The 18,118-nt window shown below is 43.8% G+C and overlaps 1 protein-coding gene across 1 annotated transcript; it reads left to right on the top strand.

Annotated features, from left to right (window-relative positions):
• The first annotated feature begins 4,984 nt into the window (after window positions 1-4,984).
• SEC13 (SEC13 homolog, nuclear pore and COPII coat complex component) lies at window positions 4,985-15,869 on the top strand. The gene is made up of 9 exons (XM_054033701.1): window positions 4,985-5,259; window positions 7,226-7,270; window positions 8,334-8,449; window positions 9,682-9,833; window positions 11,208-11,341; window positions 11,975-12,108; window positions 12,699-12,819; window positions 13,750-13,896; window positions 15,012-15,869. The coding sequence occupies exons 1-9, from the start codon at window positions 5,257-5,259 to the stop codon at window positions 15,120-15,122; spliced, it is 963 nt and encodes a 320-aa protein (XP_053889676.1). The 5' UTR covers window positions 4,985-5,256; the 3' UTR covers window positions 15,123-15,869.
• The last annotated feature ends 2,249 nt before the right edge of the window (window positions 15,870-18,118 follow it).

Below are 18,118 nucleotides of genomic sequence, written 5' to 3'. Positions count from 1 at the left end.
GGAGCGGAATAGGGACAAGGTGCAGAAGCAGCTGCTCTCTTTCTCTCTCTCTCTCTCTCACACACACACACACACACACACTCTCTCTCTCTCTCTCAACTCATTACTTTCTCTGCGTTCCCTCTCCCAACACTACCGATTGCCAAGCTATTGATAGGTGAACAGAAGCATTCTCCTTTATGATTAACATTCTCCTGCTGGCATTCCTGTTTCATTCATGGCATCCATAATCTTGAGTTTGGTGAAATTATGGTTGCTTTACTGTGCTGAAGTGTGACACTGTACATGCTGTTTTATGTGCTATTATCACTAAATGAACAGGGCTGACTGAGAAAACAGAAGGATTCTGTCTACCCCAACACCTTGGTCTACAGCAAAGAAGAGGCAAGAAAAACTGAAAAATGTACATGATGGTTTAATATGTCCCTTTGTAATCTACTGGTCCAATTGTATTATACAGCCCTCTCCATGCCCAATTCGCAGAGGATATGAGTCTTACAACCCACAGAACCTGGCTCTTTAGCTCAAGCTGTGGTAGCTTTTCCATTTAGCTCTGGAGGTCCTAGTGGTTGGCCAAGCTGGTGGCTGTCACACTAGCACAATATTATAATCTATTCAAGTTTTCATAAGGAGATTGTTTCTTTATTATATTCTATAATCACTTAGAGGTCCCAGCTTGCTACTCACTTTACTTACACTAAGACAGTTCTGGCCCAAAGAATTCTATAAAGACAACACAGTCAAAGATGGAAAGAAATATTAGTATGTCCATTTTACAGATGTGGAATTGAGGCACAAAATTACTTAGCCAAAGTTACAAGGGAAGTCTATGGCAAACATGGGAATTAAACCCACAAGGTCCCAGGCCTTATCCACAAACCATCCTTCCTTCTTTCAGGCTCAGCAACAAATAAAGAATTTAAAAACAGCATTAACAACCTCAGACAAACTTTAGAGCTTTATAAATGCTAATGCTATACATGTTAAAGCCTCATGTCAGGTCATTTTAGGCCCAATGTAGGTTTTCTTTACAAACAACAATTTCAATAAAAACTTTTGTCTTCATTTCATGAAAATGTTAAAAGCTTTTAGTTTGGATTTAAACCTTGGACAAACCCAAACACTGTGTTATTGCATGAGAACCAGAAAGAGAAACCTACAAATAGTTTTCAGTGTCCAAACTGAGTGAAATGCAAAAAGTAAATAAAATTAATGGTGGAAAAAAAGTTAGTTTAAAATTTTTCACTTATAATCTCAGGTGTTGTTAGTAGCTTAGACAAAAATATCTGTGCTTTTTTTAAGTCTACATGCTACATAATTATTGTTTATTTGTATTATGATAATGCCTAGGGATTCCAGTTATGGACCAGGGCCTGACCTGTGCTAGGCATTGTTAAAACACACAAAAACCACAACAGACTCAGGTTCACTTTTCCAATCTGTTGTTTTGCTGGTCTCAGAGCACTGCAGAGACAGTGACCTTAGCTCTGGGGATGCATGGGTGGGAGTACATGATGAGAAGATTGCCTTTGCAAAGCACACTCAGGTGGCCTTGATGAACTGTACAAGGAGCAAGATCAGTTCCTCTAATTCCCTCCTAATAGATCATCTTCACTAGTAAGCTGTCCAGAATGCAAAAGCACTGCTTTCAGCAATCTACAATCATGTTACACTTGCCCTGCAGTCTTCAGGTTGGGTGTCTGTAGGGTTGAAGATTAATGTAAATAGGTCTTTGGGGCTTTTAAAGCTCGTGGGGTACAATATTAGCTCTTAGATAGCAGTTTTCATCTGAAGATCTGAAAGCATTTTATAGAGGAAAATAAATATCATTCTCAACACCTTACAGATGGAGAAATTGAGACAGAGAAACATTAAATGACTTACCCAAATTCTCCAAATTGATCAGTGCGAATGCCAGAATTAGAAATGCCTAACTCCCAGTCCATGGACCTCTCCACTAGACTGCACTGTCTCCTAGGGGTAAGGGATAACATCGTCTTAAGGTCCCACTGTTGTATCTTAAGTTGTTAAGTAATTGCATCTTACCCCTTCACATCTGTCAGAGACCTTCCCTCCTTGTAACTGATAACTCAAAACATTCCCCCTCCCCTACAAAAGGATTTCTGCTATGACCACTATTTGCCCCACATTTATTTTTCTCCCGTGTATATATTTTTGGTGTTAGATGCCCAGTAACATTATATTTTATTATAGGAGGGAAGTGATTTTATTATATATTATTTCCCCCTTCTTATTATTGCAGTGCTCTGAGACCTTTGGGAGTAAGGATCAGGATTAAAAATTTAGTTATTATAGCATGACAAATCTGTGACCATCTAGGGTTTCACATTTGCAATTATTCTGCACACAATGGTCACAGAAATCCCAATTATTGATTGGTTTGAGATGCAAAAGGGTAAAAGTCTGTCTTAGGGACCAGCAGACTTTACGTTTATTTAGAATCCAGGAGACTTTTCCTCCTGTAAGCTCTGAGCTCTGTGTGGCTGAATGAGCTCTGTGTGGCTGCCTGGAAGCTCATTGCAGGATTGGGGCCTTACAGGTAGCAATTTTGAGAAGCTAACCTTTTAGATGCAAACTGTGGTGTTCTAATAACTGGAAGAAACTTTCAACAGTTATTTTAAAAACTGGGAGTTAAGGGTCTGGTTATAGTCATGGCTCTCAACCAGTAGTATTAGAGAATAGGGTGACCAGGTGTCCGGTTTTTGACCAGATCACCCGGTTCAAAAGGGATCCTGATGGCTCCGATCAGCACCACTGACCAGGCTGATAACTGTTTGGTTGGCAGTTCCGCACAGGGGGCTGGCAGGGTCCCTGCTAGCCTCCATGCCATGCGGCTCCTGGGAAACAGCTGGCATGTCCCCCCTCCGGCTGCTTTGTGTAGAGGCAGCCAGGGAGCACTGCACGCTGCCTCAGCCCCAAGCACCACCCCCACTGCTCCCATTGGCCAGGAACCTGCACCTGCAGACAGGGCAGCATGCAGAGCTGGCTGGCTGCACCTCTGTGGAGGAGCTGGAGTGGGGACATGCCAGCTTCTTCTGGGATCTGCTTGAGGTACGGGCTGCCTAGAGCCTGCACCCCAACCCCCTGCCCCAGCCCTGAGCCCCCCCTTCTGCCCTCCAAACCCCTCGATCCCAGTCTGGAGCACCCTCCTGCAGCCCAAACCCTTCATCCCCAGAGCCCATACTCCCAGCCGGAGCCCAGCCCCATGCCCCAGCCCTGATCCCCCTCCTGCCCTCCAAACCCTTCGATCCCAGTCTGGAGCACCCTCCTGCAGCCCAAACCCCTCATCCCCAGAGCCCATACTCCCAGCCGGAGCCCACCCCCATGCCCCAGCCCTGATCCTCCTCCTGCCCTCCAAACCCCTCAGTCCCAGCCTGGAGCACCCTCCTACACCCCAAACCCCTCATCCCTAGCCCCACCCCAAAGCTCACACCCCCAGCTGGAGCCCTCACCCCCCTGCACCCCAACCCTCTGTCCTATCCCAGAGCCCCCTCCTGCATCCTGAACCCTTCATTTCTGGTCCCACCTCAGAACTCACACCCCCAGCCCAGAGCCCATACCTCCTCCCACACCCCAATCCCCTGCCTCAGCCTGGAGCCCCCTTCCATACTCCGAACCCCTTAGCTCCACCCCCCAGCCCAGAGCACCCTCCAACACCCCAAACCCATCATCCCTGGCCCCACTCCAGAGCCCTCACCCCCAGCTGGATCCTCACCCCCTCTTGCACTCCAGCCTCCTGAGCCAGCCCAGTGAAAATAAGCAAATGACTAAGGCTAGGTCTACACTACCCGCCTGAATCGGCGGTTAGAAATCGACCTCTTGGGGATCGATTTATCGCGTCCCGAATCGACGCTCTTACTCCACCAGCGGAGGTGGGAGTAAGCGCCGTCGACAGGAAGCCGCAGAGGTCAATTTTGCCGCCGTCCCTACAGTGGGGTAAGTCAGCTGCGATACGTCGAATTCAGCTACGCTATTCATGTAGCTGAATTTGCGTATCTTAAATCCCCCCCTCCCCAGTGTAGATGTAGCCTGAGGGTCGGGAGAGCGAGTGACAGAGGGAGGGGGGAATGGTGTGAGTGGAGGGCAGGGCCTTGGAAAAGGAGTAGGGCAAGGGCAGGGCCTCGGAGGAGGGGCAGGGCAAGGGTGTTCGGTTTTGTGCGAGTAGAAAGTTGGTAATCCTATTAGAGAGGCTAGTGCATGCTGGCCAAAGTTTAGAAATATTTGGAGCTGGGGTTTTGTTTCAGCTGATTATAAAGATGTTTTTAGCCAGATGTGAACTTCCAATAAGTTTGAGACTGTTTCAGTTGAGATTTTGTCCTATCTCAAAGAGTATGGCTGGGCCCTGTTAATTCATGCCAACTCTAACCCACTAGTGCTGCTCTCTCAAAGACATTGAGTTAATGGGAACAGGACAGCAAAACAAGCGCTTTAGGGCTTGCCCACATGTGAAGTTGTTCCTAATTAACTGTTCTATGGTTCAGTGAAACAGGAACGAGGCATTTTTATTCCAGATTCAGTGTCCACACCTGGAGTTAATCAGGAACAACTAGGGTGACCAGATGTCCCGATTTTATAGGGACAGTCCTGATTTTTGGGTCTTTTTCTTATATAGGCTCCTATTACCCCCCACCCCGTCCCGATTTTTCACATTTGCTGTCTGGTTACCCTACCTGTCCTAGGATTGCCACCTGTCTGGTTTTTGGCTTCTGTGTCTGGGAAACATAGGAGGCAAGCCCTTAATCTGGGTAAAGAGACAGCCGCCTGAGGGGGCTGGTCCATTTTAAAGGAGAAATGGGAAATGCAGCAGGACATGCTATTTGGCCCCCTGGGAAGTTTTACGTCACTGCGAGGAATGTTTTAGGAATGAGCTTCCCCCCTCCCTTTGTCTCATTAACTTCATACTGGGGAGGCGAATACTCCCCACAGGCTAGGGAACTGGAGCTAAGCCTGCCTGCAGGCGGCCCTGGGCAGTAGTGAAGCAGGGCCTGAGAGGCGGCAGTGGCTAAGGAAGCCAATCCTGCAGCGGGGAGTGACCGCACTGAGCGGGACGTGGAGGGGAGCTGGGCCTCAGCGGCAGGCGGAACCTTTGCGTGGCGGGAAGAAGAGCCTGGGGCTCATGTGCCCGACCGGGGCGGCTTCATCGCCGGACCGGGAGCTGCCACGTCTGAGAACCGCCGGTAGCAGCCGCAGGAGCCTGGCCCGGCCTGTCGCCAGAGCAGCCGTAGTGCCGCCGCCATGGTAAGATTCCCGCGAGCGGCTGATTTCCACCGGGGAGGGAGACAATGACCCCAGGGCCTCGAGGGGTCGGGACTCTCCCCGCATCTGCGCGCGGCGGCAGATCCACCGCGGGCTTCCCCCGGACGGGCCCTTCTCGCCGCATCCCAGGAGGGGTTTTGACGGGGGGTGTCTCGCCGCTTTCACACTGGGCCGAAGCGAGGGCGGGCCCCTCACTTCCTCGTCTGTCGTAGGCTCGCGAGCTCCCACCTGCAGGGCCCTGGCCGGGGGATGTCTCCATGCCCCAGCAGCCCCTTGCTGCTCCAGTTCAGTAGTTCCCCTGCCCCCTTACGCCCCTGTGCTCCTGTTTACCCTGTTGTGTGATTGGTCGCAAATAACAAAATTCGAGGGAGTAGAGTGTAGGATAGAGAAGATAACATAAATCTTTTATTTGAAGAGGAAGCAGAAGCGTAGCCCCAGCGGCTGCTGCTCTTGGCTGTCCCACAAGCTACAGGGCCTCCTTAGAAGATACATAAGCTTTAACAGCCCTATTGAACTTTGTCTTTGACAGGTGATATATGCCTGCTATATACCTAAAGCTTGATCTGCATTACCAAGTTGTGTTGATATAACCATGTCGGTGTGGAAAATCCACATCTCTGAGGCCTTGTCTACACTGCACAGTTGCCAAAACTTTCATCTTTTGCGGGTACTTAAAAAAGCTTCCCCCCCGCGAAAGACAAAAGTTTTGCCGAAGTATTTTGTCGGCAAAAGTGCATTCACACATGCTGACTTTTAGCTAGAAGGCTGTGTCGACCCATCCTTGTCGCTAAAAGCTGCGTAGTGTAGACAAGCCCTGAGTGACGTAGTCATACCGACCTAACCCCCAATGTAGACAGCCCTGTGCCACCAGGAGGGCTTCTCCCATTGACATAGCTACTGCCTTTCACTTAGGTGGATTAACTATGCCAACAGTAGCAGCTCGCCTGTTGGCATAGTCATGTCTTCACTGAAATGCTACAGCTGCACTGGTGCAACACTGTAAGTGTAGACATGCCCTTATATAGCACTTTACACCCCAGGGATGTTTGGTATCATTAACCCTGTTTCACAGACTGGAGAACTGTATTTTACAGATGAGGTACAGAGAGGTGAAGTGACTTATTTGTGGCCTGTTTGTCTGAACTGGAGTAAAACTCTGGTGTTCCTGCCCCTTATTTTAGCTGCTACCTAGTAGTCTTGTTGCCTTCTTACAAAGGGACTGTTAGCAAGATGCAAAAAGGCTGACCCTGCTTGGTATTCTGAAGTGAGCAGTGCCAGGTGAATGAAGTCAGAATGTGGGGACGTCCTGCATTCTGAATGTCTGGTGAAGATACCCTCTTGTCCTTCATCCCCAAAAAGTTTACTAGGGAGACTGAACAGTTCAAGGGATTGATGGGTAGAATCCTTTACTTCTGCACTGCTACGTCATGTCCAGTCTGGGTAAGAAGCTGATGGCTGTACAGGCCATGGCTGTGAAATGAGTTTGGTTTCAGTTTTCCAAACTCTTGGCACTATGACACAAAGACTAGCCAGGGAGATCAATCTGTCCTTCCTCCTCTAGACGTGGTTCTTCCAGGACAGAGGCAAAAATATTGGTAGGGTAATGTGGGGAAGCTTGCACTGCCAGAGCCTGGGCTTTATCTCTTTCATTAATAAAAGAGAGGACTTAATTCTCGAGGAGTCAGTGCTAAATTCACACTTACAAAAACCCAGAACAAAACATGCCTATTTGTACTTTCTCCACCTTAACTACAACATTTGCAAAGATAAACTAAGACTGACTTGAGACAAAGTTCTTATTGGATGGAAATGGGTTATATCTTAGTGAAGTATAGGTGAAAACATCTTACCTAGGTATTTTAATATAAAATCGCCTCTGATTAAACTAGGTTAGTTTCTGTCTCCAAATTGGCATTTGCACTAAATATAAATTATTTCCCCTCCCCAGGTGTCAGTAATTAACACTGTGGACACCTCTCATGAGGACATGATTGTAAGTATTTTTTTTTTTTTTTTTTTAAATAAAAGCTGAGGATTTTTTCTTTGGTAAAGCAAAACTGTTTTGATTTGTTCTAAGCGTAGTAGTGGGGAAAATGCTGCTCCCATTGCTCCCGTGCAATCCTAGTGACTTCAATGAGGTTATCTTTATGGCACCTCCTAGTGACAGCTTGAGTGAGTGAGTAGTACACACAGGGAGGTAAGGGGATGTGTTACAGCTTTGGATGAAAGAAAGCAAAAGACAGTATGGAAAGCTGTTAAGCCTATTTCATTTGGTGATAACTAGAGAAGTGGAGCTGGCTGAGGAAGGAGAAACAATGTAGAGCTCTCATTGTGATGTCAGGGACTTACTGCTGAGAAACAAACAACAACAACAAAACTAACAACCCTAAGAATGTAGGCTGTTGCTTAGAGAACTCGGAAGAATGAAATTGAGGAAGATTTAATGTGTACATGCATCCTTAGATAAGGAATATAATAGCACTTCAGAACATGAGTCTTCTACCCAAAAGACCAGGGACTTCCCTCAATAACTCTGCACTTCTTTGGTGCTTTATATGGAAGGATCTCAAAATGACTTACAAACATTGATTAATGCAGCCTCTGAGTACACAGGTTAGGTAGGTCAGGATTTTTTTATTTTACAAAGGGAAGCTGAAATAAAGAAAATTAAGTAACTTTGCCCAGCGCTACAGAGTCAGTGGCAGAGATTGGAACTCCAGAGTACCAACTTCCTGTCTCTTCTCTAACTACTAGACACTACTACTTTTTACTGTAGTGGAGTGATATACCCAAGTCAGAGAGAAGTGTAAAATACTTTTAATATCTGTATTTTAATAGCTAACTCTTTTGTGTTTAGTGCAAGAAAATATCTCTGGGGAATGAAATGATTTATGTGAACAAGATAATTTATAAGCTGTCTAACCTTTTTATCCTACTGCTCTAATTTGGTAAACAGTTCACAATTGTTACAGCTACTTTTAAAGCATAAAATCTATAATATTTATTAATGCAGCAAGAGTATGCAGATGTTAATGGGAATCTCCATTATCTTCCAGCATGATGCTCAGATGGATTATTATGGTACTCGATTAGCAACCTGCTCCTCTGACAGATCTGTAAAAATCTTTGATGTAAGGAATGGAGGGCAGATCCTCATAGCTGACCTGAGAGGGTGAGTAAGTGAAATGAAAAAGAATCTCATGTAACTAATCAATAGATTATTGGCATGGCAGTGTTTGGTGGGATGATATTGGAATTATTATGATTTATGCAGGATATTATCAAGACACTAATGAACCATAAATTCCTTTATTAAAACAAAAGACCAAATGATATTTATACAGTTGCTCCAAACATGCCTAAAAAGTGTAAATAATGAGCAACTTACCACATCCAAACAGTAACAAAAAGTTTATAAGTGTTTGATCAAAATTCTTACAAATGGGCTAAACCTGGTGGGACTTAGACACATATTGGTTGGCTCCAGCATGGTCAGGCAGGTGTTAGTAATGAACCCTTTGAGTTTACTTTTTATACCCTTTAACAAACAAGAGGTGTCATTGCCAATTACTGACTTCAGCTAAAAACCAAATTGAGACAGTTCACCCTTATTTCCAGTCTTAATCCAGATAAGATTTACAGCCTTTCCTCTCTCTACCTCTTCCCACTCCTTTTTGTTGACCAACGTTTTTTTGTTTTGTTTTCTCCTTTGCACCTGGGTTCACACAGGCCCTAATTTTTGAAATAACATGGCATGTGGGGTGAGAAGATCTGTGTTGGCTCTTTATAAGACCGATTCTGTTTGTCGTATTGCAGTCAACCCTACCAGACATCCTCTGCACTTCATTGCTTCTGGCCTTATAATTAATTTCTTTCAAACTCTTTCTTTTATTTGCTAGTTAAGCCTTTCTTTACAACACATTTCTTTAACCAAGCTTAAACTAACTTTAATTTTCTAATTTTATATTTATTCTACAGGTGAGGTTTTAAAAAAAAAAAAAATGATGTGCATAATAATTCATACCTGTACTATGCAGTGTGCACTATAGATCCTCCTGGGAAGTAGTTACTCTGGCTGGCTGGCTTTAAACTTTCCTTGTATTACTGTGAGTGGAGTTAAAAATAACTTGAAACCTTGACATCTCTGGTAGTCTAGAAATAAATATGCGCTCTTAGTAACTAGTGTGTGAATGAATATTTGGGTTTTTATCTTAACCAAAGCATCCAAGTTGCACCCGTCATTGCTCTCCCACTTTCATCTTGACACTACAGAGGTGTCTGGTGGTCGCTTATGAAAAAAATTTGCTTTGCAATTTGCTGTGAAAAAGGCAAGATTGAAAGGGATTTCTCCTCTTCAAATGCCATGCTTTCCTTATCTCTCCCAACTAATGTTGTTTCTTATAGCCATGAAGGTCCTGTGTGGCAGGTTGCCTGGGCTCACCCCATGTATGGAAATATTCTGGCCTCGTGTTCCTACGACAGGAAAGTTATTGTCTGGAAGGAAGAAAATGGCACTTGGGAAAAGACATATGAGTACACTGGGCATGACTCCTCGGGTACGTGGAGTGTTCTAACCGTGCAAATGGGCAGAGGGGATCAAGTTGTATCTTAATTAATCTTTTTGTTCATCGGTCATATAACAATGTGTATGTTCTTTAACCGTCTTGGGTGTTGGAAGGTGACTGGGGTTTCAAATGTTAACATTTTTATTAAATAAGGGGAAAAAAGGACCATTTCCTAAAATACCATCTTAAACTGGCATGGAGAAGAGTTATACAATATAATGCTTATATGACCAATCTCTGTCTTGATAGTTCATTATATAATTATATATAACATGAACATCCTACGAATGGCATTGTGTGCTATGTGAGCTGTCCGGCAACAACGGATCCCTAACTGAACAAGCTTACAGGAAGATCATGCTAGATGGGTATAATACAGCACACTACAAACAGAATGGTATATGGTCACTATAGCAGGAATGCTTTCAGAATAGGTGGGGTTGGTTTACAGTGCTGCTTTTTATAAAGAGGCTGTTCTGTGAGAGTGGCAGGCCTTTCTGGATCATCGTCTCCCTTTTTTAAAAAAACCCACAAGACCCTGGGGGTTGCTGTGCTCAGCCTCCTGAGGAAGAGTGGAAAAGATATAGGCGCCCCATCTTGCTGCTTCATGCGTTGTCAGTTTAGTTAGAGTAAGGACTGCAGTATCGGGTCGTTGGTGTGTACCTCTCTTTATTGGGCCAACTGAGCTGCTGTTGGATAACATGAAGTACTTGCTTCTAACGCTGAGCCTGACTTGAAGCTTACACTAAAGGTTTAAGATTCCAGCTCATTAACAGAATATGACTAGACTTACAAAAACTACAGATAAATGCATTTTGTGGTGTTGGGGGCGGTTTTGGCTGAAGAGGTCTCTGTGCACACATCCATCGCCTCCCTCCAGGGATCATCACAAGAAGTTTGTGGCAAGGGGTCACACTAGTTGTTGTGTGCTGGCCAGAATCTCTCAAGTACTCTTTTCTGCCAATGCTGAACACACAGTCTCTGCATCACTCCCATTCCTGGTAGGAAGGAACAGGGTTTTGGAACACTGAAGACCACAGTAGTATGCTGTGCTCCCATTAAGTACTCACCTGGCACAAACAAATATGGTTTAAAGCAAAATAGCTGTTCTGTTTTCCTCTGAATCTGATGTTGATGCCTAAAACGCAGCTCCTGGCTCTGTTCTGGGGTCACAGCTGTCACAGAAGAAACTCAGGATTTCAAACTATTCTTAAAAAATCTCTGCAGCATTTTTATCTTCAATAAGGACCCTTAAGCTGATTTTAAAAGGTAACTTACTTCATCTTAGTGCCTTCCCTTGGCTTCCAAAGTGTCATACCAGTCAGTCACCAGATAGTAATCCGATCTTCAATATGTTTCTGACAGTGAATTCCGTCTGCTGGGCACCACATGACTATGGTTTGATCCTGGCCTGTGGGAGCTCTGATGGGGCCATTTCATTGTTGAGCTACACCGGCGATGGGCAGTGGGAAATCAAAAAGATCAGCAATGCACATACTGTAAGTGTATTTCTATAGCTCCATGAACATGCATGTTGCTCTATAGGCACACTGTTGCTGCCCCAAAGGGCTTATAGACTCCAAGTCAAGACAGAGAACAGGTGAAGTGACACACACCTGGTGAGGAGAGGAGGTTTCCCAAGATGAAACATGGCAGAGTCTTTGTTAAAAGTAAAATATATGTGGGAAGCTATTGTACATTGTGGACAGTAAAATAAAATGGAAATGAGATATGATTGCAGTGCTAGCTCTGCCCAGTGACTTCAGATGCTGCCTTTCACAATAGTCATTAAAGCTGTACAATGCTGCAGCTTTGACCTTGTCTTAGTAAAAACAGAAGTTGGTTTATCTAGCCACTTGCATGTGAAAGGTGTAGTTTTGTCCACTAAACTCCCCCACCCCTCGCCCTCCTGGCCTTCTCAGTAACTGTTGTGTTGAGGTTAGACCGTAGCTGGTCTGCTTACTCATCAGATTTTAATACAGCATTGTGTAGGAAACTTAGATTCAGAAGTCATCCCTGGATACCTGCTCCCCTGGAGCAGTATGGAATGTAGAGCTATTATCTCGTGTAACTCCAGCATCTTTAATTTTAAAGGGTAAGAAATCGAACAGTGAAATTCTCTTCTTGCACAGATCGGCTGTAACGCTGTTAGCTGGGCCCCTGCAGTTGTACCAGGAAGCCTTATAGACCAGCCATCTGGCCAAAAACCAAATTACATCAAAAGATTTGCATCGGGTGGCTGTGACAACCTCATCAAGATTTGGAAGTAAGTATCCGCCCTGTCTGAATTGGAGACTTTCCTCTTCCTGTAAAAGGGAACAGTTTCTTTGCTGATCCCCCACCAAATAGACTTTATATGCCATCGTTGGTATCTCAATTAATATTTTAAGCAATTCCATATTGCCTTCCATGTTTTAAAAGCTTTTCTCTTAACAGTTCCATGACTTTTGCATCCTATTGCATTATTACGGTTGTTAATACTCAACACAATCCTACTGCATATAGCGAGAAGCATATATACTTTGAACTTATTTTTCACTGTCTGTGTCCGAAGTTATTGGACTATAATTTCAACTCTGTTGAGCCAAGAGGTGAACAGACCACGGAAACTGAATTCTCTTCTTGTCCCTAGAGCAACTGTCCCTTCAAGTCAGGCCTGTGTTACACTGAGGGGGAGAAGAAAGGGATGTTTATGTTACCAGCATTATGGATAAATCAGACACCCTCTCAGGAGTATTGAATGCATTACAAAATAATACCTTTCAAAATGGGAGATGAAAGGCAGAAGCAGCTGAGAAGTTGGGGATGTTGCCGCTGCTCCTTTCTTTGCATGAATATGTCTTACAATCCCTTCAGAGAGGAAGATGGCCAGTGGAAGGAAGAACAGAAGCTGGAGGCTCACAGTGACTGGGTCCGAGATGTAGCCTGGGCTCCCTCCATAGGTTTGCCAACAAGTACCATTGCCAGCTGTTCACAGGTAAGACTCTCATCCGTGAGAAACATGGTGGCTCCGACAATGCCACCCACTTCAAGATTGCTGTGCTGTATGAAAGGTAATCAAGTAGGAGAGATAAAATAGCTTTTCATCTCTAACCAGTCGTCATGCCAATCCATTGTTCTAGAATGTTATGCCCCATCAGGACTTAGCTGTCCTAGGCTTCCACTACTTCCCTTAAGAAATTTCTACAGAGTTGAAGAGCTCAGATGCTTAACAGACGTAATAGTTGACAAGAGTGAAGGAGTAGATCAGTGCAGCAAAGACAGCCATTTGATAGAGTAAGGAAAAGTGGGTACAGGAGTCCCATCAGGAAGTGTGGTTCTAAGCTGAAAAGCTCTTAAGGACTTGGGATCAGACTTGCCCATTTCACAAATAAAAATATTTCCCCCCTAATTGTTAGCCCTGCAAACAACCTGAGATTTGAGGGTCCAGTCCTCCTTTGAGGTTCCTATACCCTCAGCAGTAATAAAGATTTTCCAACTGGTATTTATTGGACAGTTCCATTGCTGCACGTGCCAGAGAAGAACCAGCTCGCATTGTAAGATTGGCAGAATAAAAAGTAACAAGAACATATTTATGGCAGAAAATTCAGCTGATGTGACCCAGAATGCTCAGAGAGCAGAAATCTTGAGGTGGAACATGTCAATAGCTACTTTTCTGACCCGATCGGCACTTTAATATTTCTGCATTTTTCATTTAGACCTCTTTAAAAAAAAAAAAAAAAAACTGTCCATAACTATTGTCGTCATGGTGTTTTTAAACAAATGCACATAAAATGACTGTTTTTTCAGATTATGTTATAGCTGCTTTTTGAAGTGAGCAGAGTGCAGCTATAAAGCCCAGATAATCTTGTTTCATTATTGCGATGTGCCACCAATGGTTCTACAGACTTGTTTTGCTTTTTCCCAGGATGGCAGAGTGTTCATCTGGACATGCGACGATGCCTCTGGAAATTCATGGTCACCAAAATTGCTGCACAAGTTCAATGATGTAGTCTGGCATGTTAGCTGGTCTATTACTGCAAACATTCTTGCTGTGTCAGGAGGAGACAATAAAGTGAGTGCTGTGGCTTGAACTTTACATGTGGCTCATCTCAGTAGAGCTAACTGATGGAGCACAATGCTAACCTAAGCTCTGAACTGTTAGGTACTTTTTCCAAATTTTCAGTTGAGCCATATCAAGAACATGACTTCTGGTGTAGTCTACAGTCCAGCATTAAGGGCTTTCTTCATTCTTGTCTCTACTGGATGTACAAGTCAGTCCTCTTAACAAAATACTTTAAAGCCAGTTTGAAAATAAGATTTGCTTTCATTCAGTGAAAGAGTTAAACACCTGATTTTTAAAACACTAGAGAGCTAAATTTTTTGGAGTATTTTGAAAAATACAGTCCTTTGAGTAGGGGTGTAGTTAGAATTTATTCTGGAGGGAATTGCACTGTCCAGATTCTGCTGGTCAGTTAACCAGCTACCCTGACCTAACTGAGATGGTCAGCAGTAGCATCACACAGAGAGGACTACCTTGATCTGGAAATTCAGTCTCTTGTATTAGGTTTCATTTTTCACATTACCAGTCACATATGAATCTAAGTGAGATGTTTTAAGTCTTTCTTCCGATCTTGGAACCTTCTTATCCTAAGTATTCTAGTGCTACCTATTTATTGTACATTACCTTTCCTGTTCTCTTCATCAGAAAGGCCAAACTCCTGTTCAACTACTTAGCACTGCAGTTTGTCAATCCTTTCTTGGGCATTGAAATGCAGCATTCTGTGGGATGCAGTATAATTAGAATTGCGGTCCAGTATTGTTTGATGGCAGGTGGAATAAGACTTATACATATAACTTCAGTTAGCGTCTTATGTAGGATATTAACATACCATCCCTTCCTTGTGCAGTTATAACTGTCAGAACTTATGAATTAGGATGTCCATAGTTGTCTGGGTTGAGAGCATTATGAAGAACCTTTTATCATTAGGCGCAATCATGTGGCTAATTAAGGAGCCATATCAAGAGGTGACCAGAATCAGCAATATGCAGAGAGGTTTTTAAAAAGCGTACGAAAAGAACAGTGGTGGGGAAAGACCATGTGGGGTATAGTGGACTCCAAAAGACGGGAGTGGAAGAGTACTGGTATTTTACTAAGGCTAATACTTCTCCTTCTTGATCTGTTTTCAGGTCACTTTGTGGAAGGAATCAGTAGACGGACTATGGGTGTGCATCAGCGATGTGAATAAGGGCCAAGGAGCAGTGTCTGCTATTACAGAGGGTCAGCAGAACGAACAGTGACAGATGGATTTAATAACACTCTAGTTGCAATGCAAGGAGATTAATCACTTAACATGATTTATATGACCCTTCTAGATCTATGAAAATCTGATGAACATCCTGTAACCATTTATGGTAAAAGCTACAAACACAGTATTGATCATCAGCCTTAATGTCAGTTTTCTGAAATTGAAGATGAACTGTATAGCAAAATACCGTGTCCTGTGCTGTTCCTTTCTGATGCGAATTCAGAACCTCCCTTTCCCTGCATGAGCAGGGTCTGACTTGTTCTTTTTGCTGGAGGACTTTGGCTGACTAAATTGAGGACATGACAGATAAGTGCTGAAACTTGAGCTGTGGCTCTACTGGTGGAAAGGAGCCTCTGACCAAGGCTCAATATCCCCTTCTTCAGAGGAGGGCTGGGAGAGCTTTCAGCTTGAGCTGTGCTCTCACCACTCAAGTACCATAAAGATTTGCCAGAGTCCTTCACCAAAAAAGAATCAGATCCTGATATCTATTGAAAACAACTTGGGGGTAAGATGAAGGACAGCACAGAGACTACCTTCATATGCAAAGGAGCAGTGAAGCATACAGAGGTATTATTGCTTTACAATTTGCCTTTAAATTAGGTTGAAACCTCTTATTTAAAAATTTCCCAAATCTTCAAAGCTATTAATTTTCAACTATTTTTTTTAGACACTTTTGTGTACTGTACCTCAGGTGTTTTTTGGTTTAAATAAAAATGGAATAAAGTCCTATTGGTTACAACCCTGGTGTTCTGTGTTAACTCCTGAGAAATAATATGTAGCTCTCATACTCGGCAAATCTCAAAGCTCCTTACAAAGGAGGTCAGTATTATCGTCACCATTTTACAAATAGGGAAATAGAGGCACAAGGAGGGGAAGTGACCTGCCCAAGGTCACCCAGTAGGCCAGTGGCAGAGCCAGAAATAGAACCCAGCTCCCTGAGTCGGAGTGCTCTTTTGATTAGGCCACCCAGCTTATCTTTTGCAGTGGTTTTACCATGAGTGTCTATCTAGCATCCAGTTAGCCATTCTCCACTACTGTCCCTCCCTTTTATTGCCAAAAAACTCAGATTTGTGACCAGCAGTAACATCAGGTGGCTGCTGGAGACCCTTCCTGATGTGCCTTAGGGCATATGCTGTACTGTTCTTAATAACTGGGGGACTGAGGCAGTTAGAATAAAACTTGTTCTCTTAGCTGCACTAGAATGTGCCATCAGCATTGGGTGTCTCACCCTGCTAGTATTATCTTCTGTGGTCTTCACCTGATGTAATGTGGGTTGTTGGGGGAGAAAGCAGTAAGAAGAAAACTCAGAAACTAAAGCTTGCTCACTTGGCTTTGGTTAAAGCCCTAACCACTAGCTGACTTTCCTGGAGTGAAATATATTTTAGCATCACACAAGTTTCATTATGGATATTTTCAGATGAAAGAGTTGAGCAGTTTTCATACCCTTTCTCCATCAGCAAGAGATGCTGCGCTGGGTCTTTGAGCTGTATTTCTGCTTATAGCAGCCATAATCCTCCTTTCTTTGCTACTCCTTCCCAACTGCACTGAAAAGACAAGGCAGAGAGGGACTTCACACACTTACATAGCTGCACTGAGGTGTGTAACATTCCTGTTGGCATAGGCAAAGAGGAGAAACCGAGTTATCTAAGATCAATATTTGCTGGGACATTACAGATAAACTCTTTTTAGAAACACTATATCAAGGGAGTATTTCCATTTTTAAACTAACACTGACTTACACCCAAAGCTGACTGGAGTGATATTTTTCCTGTACGTGATTTTAAAATACCTTCTTCCTTTTTATGTTGTCTGGTTCTCTGCAAAAACACATGCACTCAGTGTCTGTGCCTCACTCCTCAGGTGTTCAAATGGACTTGTTTTTTAGAAAGCAAACCTTTTTATCCCATAGCCATCACTTTAGATCCTCTACCATCAATCTTTCCCCACCAGGATTCTCACCTGCCTATTGCAAAAGCATTTTAATCTCTCTACCCAAGCCCCTTACATAATTAGTAACTTATTCAGGACCCTTGCCATGGAAGCTGGCTCCTTACCGAATTATAAGTGAAAATGTACTGGAATATAAAGCTACCAATTGCAAAGTCTCAAACTATTATTTGTGCTGTGGCTGCCACACAAAATCTTCATGGTCCTGAATCATCCAAAGCAGAGAGTTTGGCAGAAGAGGTTCCTAAGAGCTCACAGGTACAAGCACAGAATGAAAGACCATGCCAGGGCACCTCTGATTTTCTAATACCCCAGGTTTAGAAATTAAAACAAGTTTGCCTTAGTTAATCTTACCATGATGGGACTTAACAGGCAAGGTGCTTTCTGAGGGAGCTGGGGCCCAGACTGTTTATAGTTTTAAAGCTTACTAGATCTTGAATTGCAAGCACAGGCATTATGTCCCCAACTCAAAGATTGTGGTTAAACTTATGAATTGTAGATAAAATTAAGCACATGTTTAAGTACTTTTCTTGAATGGGAATTTATGGACCAGCTCCTCAAAGGTATTTAGGCACCTAACTCCTATTCCTAAATACCTTTGAAGATCTGTGACTATATGCCAGGGTGATCAAACTTACTGACCCTCTGAGCTGCATATGATAATCTTCAGAAGTTCAAAAGCCACAAGACCGGCACAACCTGCCCTGCAGGGCAGCGCCTACTGGGGCACAGGACTTCACTCTGACACCCCACCCCCAATGGGGCTAAAACGTGAGACCCTACCCTCTGCAAGGCAGAAGCCCCTAGCCCCACCACCCTGTTGCAGGGCAGAAGCCCCAAGCTCCCCACCAGTCTGGTAGATGGAGAATTGGGGGTGTGTGTGGGGGGGGTGCCTCAGCAAGCCACACTTTAACTGTAAAAGAGCTGCATGTGGCTCATGAGCTGTGGTTTGGCCACACCTGCTATATGCTTACAGCTTTAAAAATACACAGTTATGTATATGTGGTTCTAGTTAGAGATGATCAAAAAATTAGGTTTTGT

Source organism: Malaclemys terrapin, chromosome 7 (assembly GCF_027887155.1).
Source record: "Malaclemys terrapin pileata isolate rMalTer1 chromosome 7, rMalTer1.hap1, whole genome shotgun sequence".
NCBI classification, from domain to species: domain Eukaryota; kingdom Metazoa; phylum Chordata; order Testudines; family Emydidae; genus Malaclemys; species Malaclemys terrapin.
The sequence above is the reverse complement of the archived record's forward strand: the minus strand, read 5'-3'. Positions and strand labels throughout refer to the sequence as shown.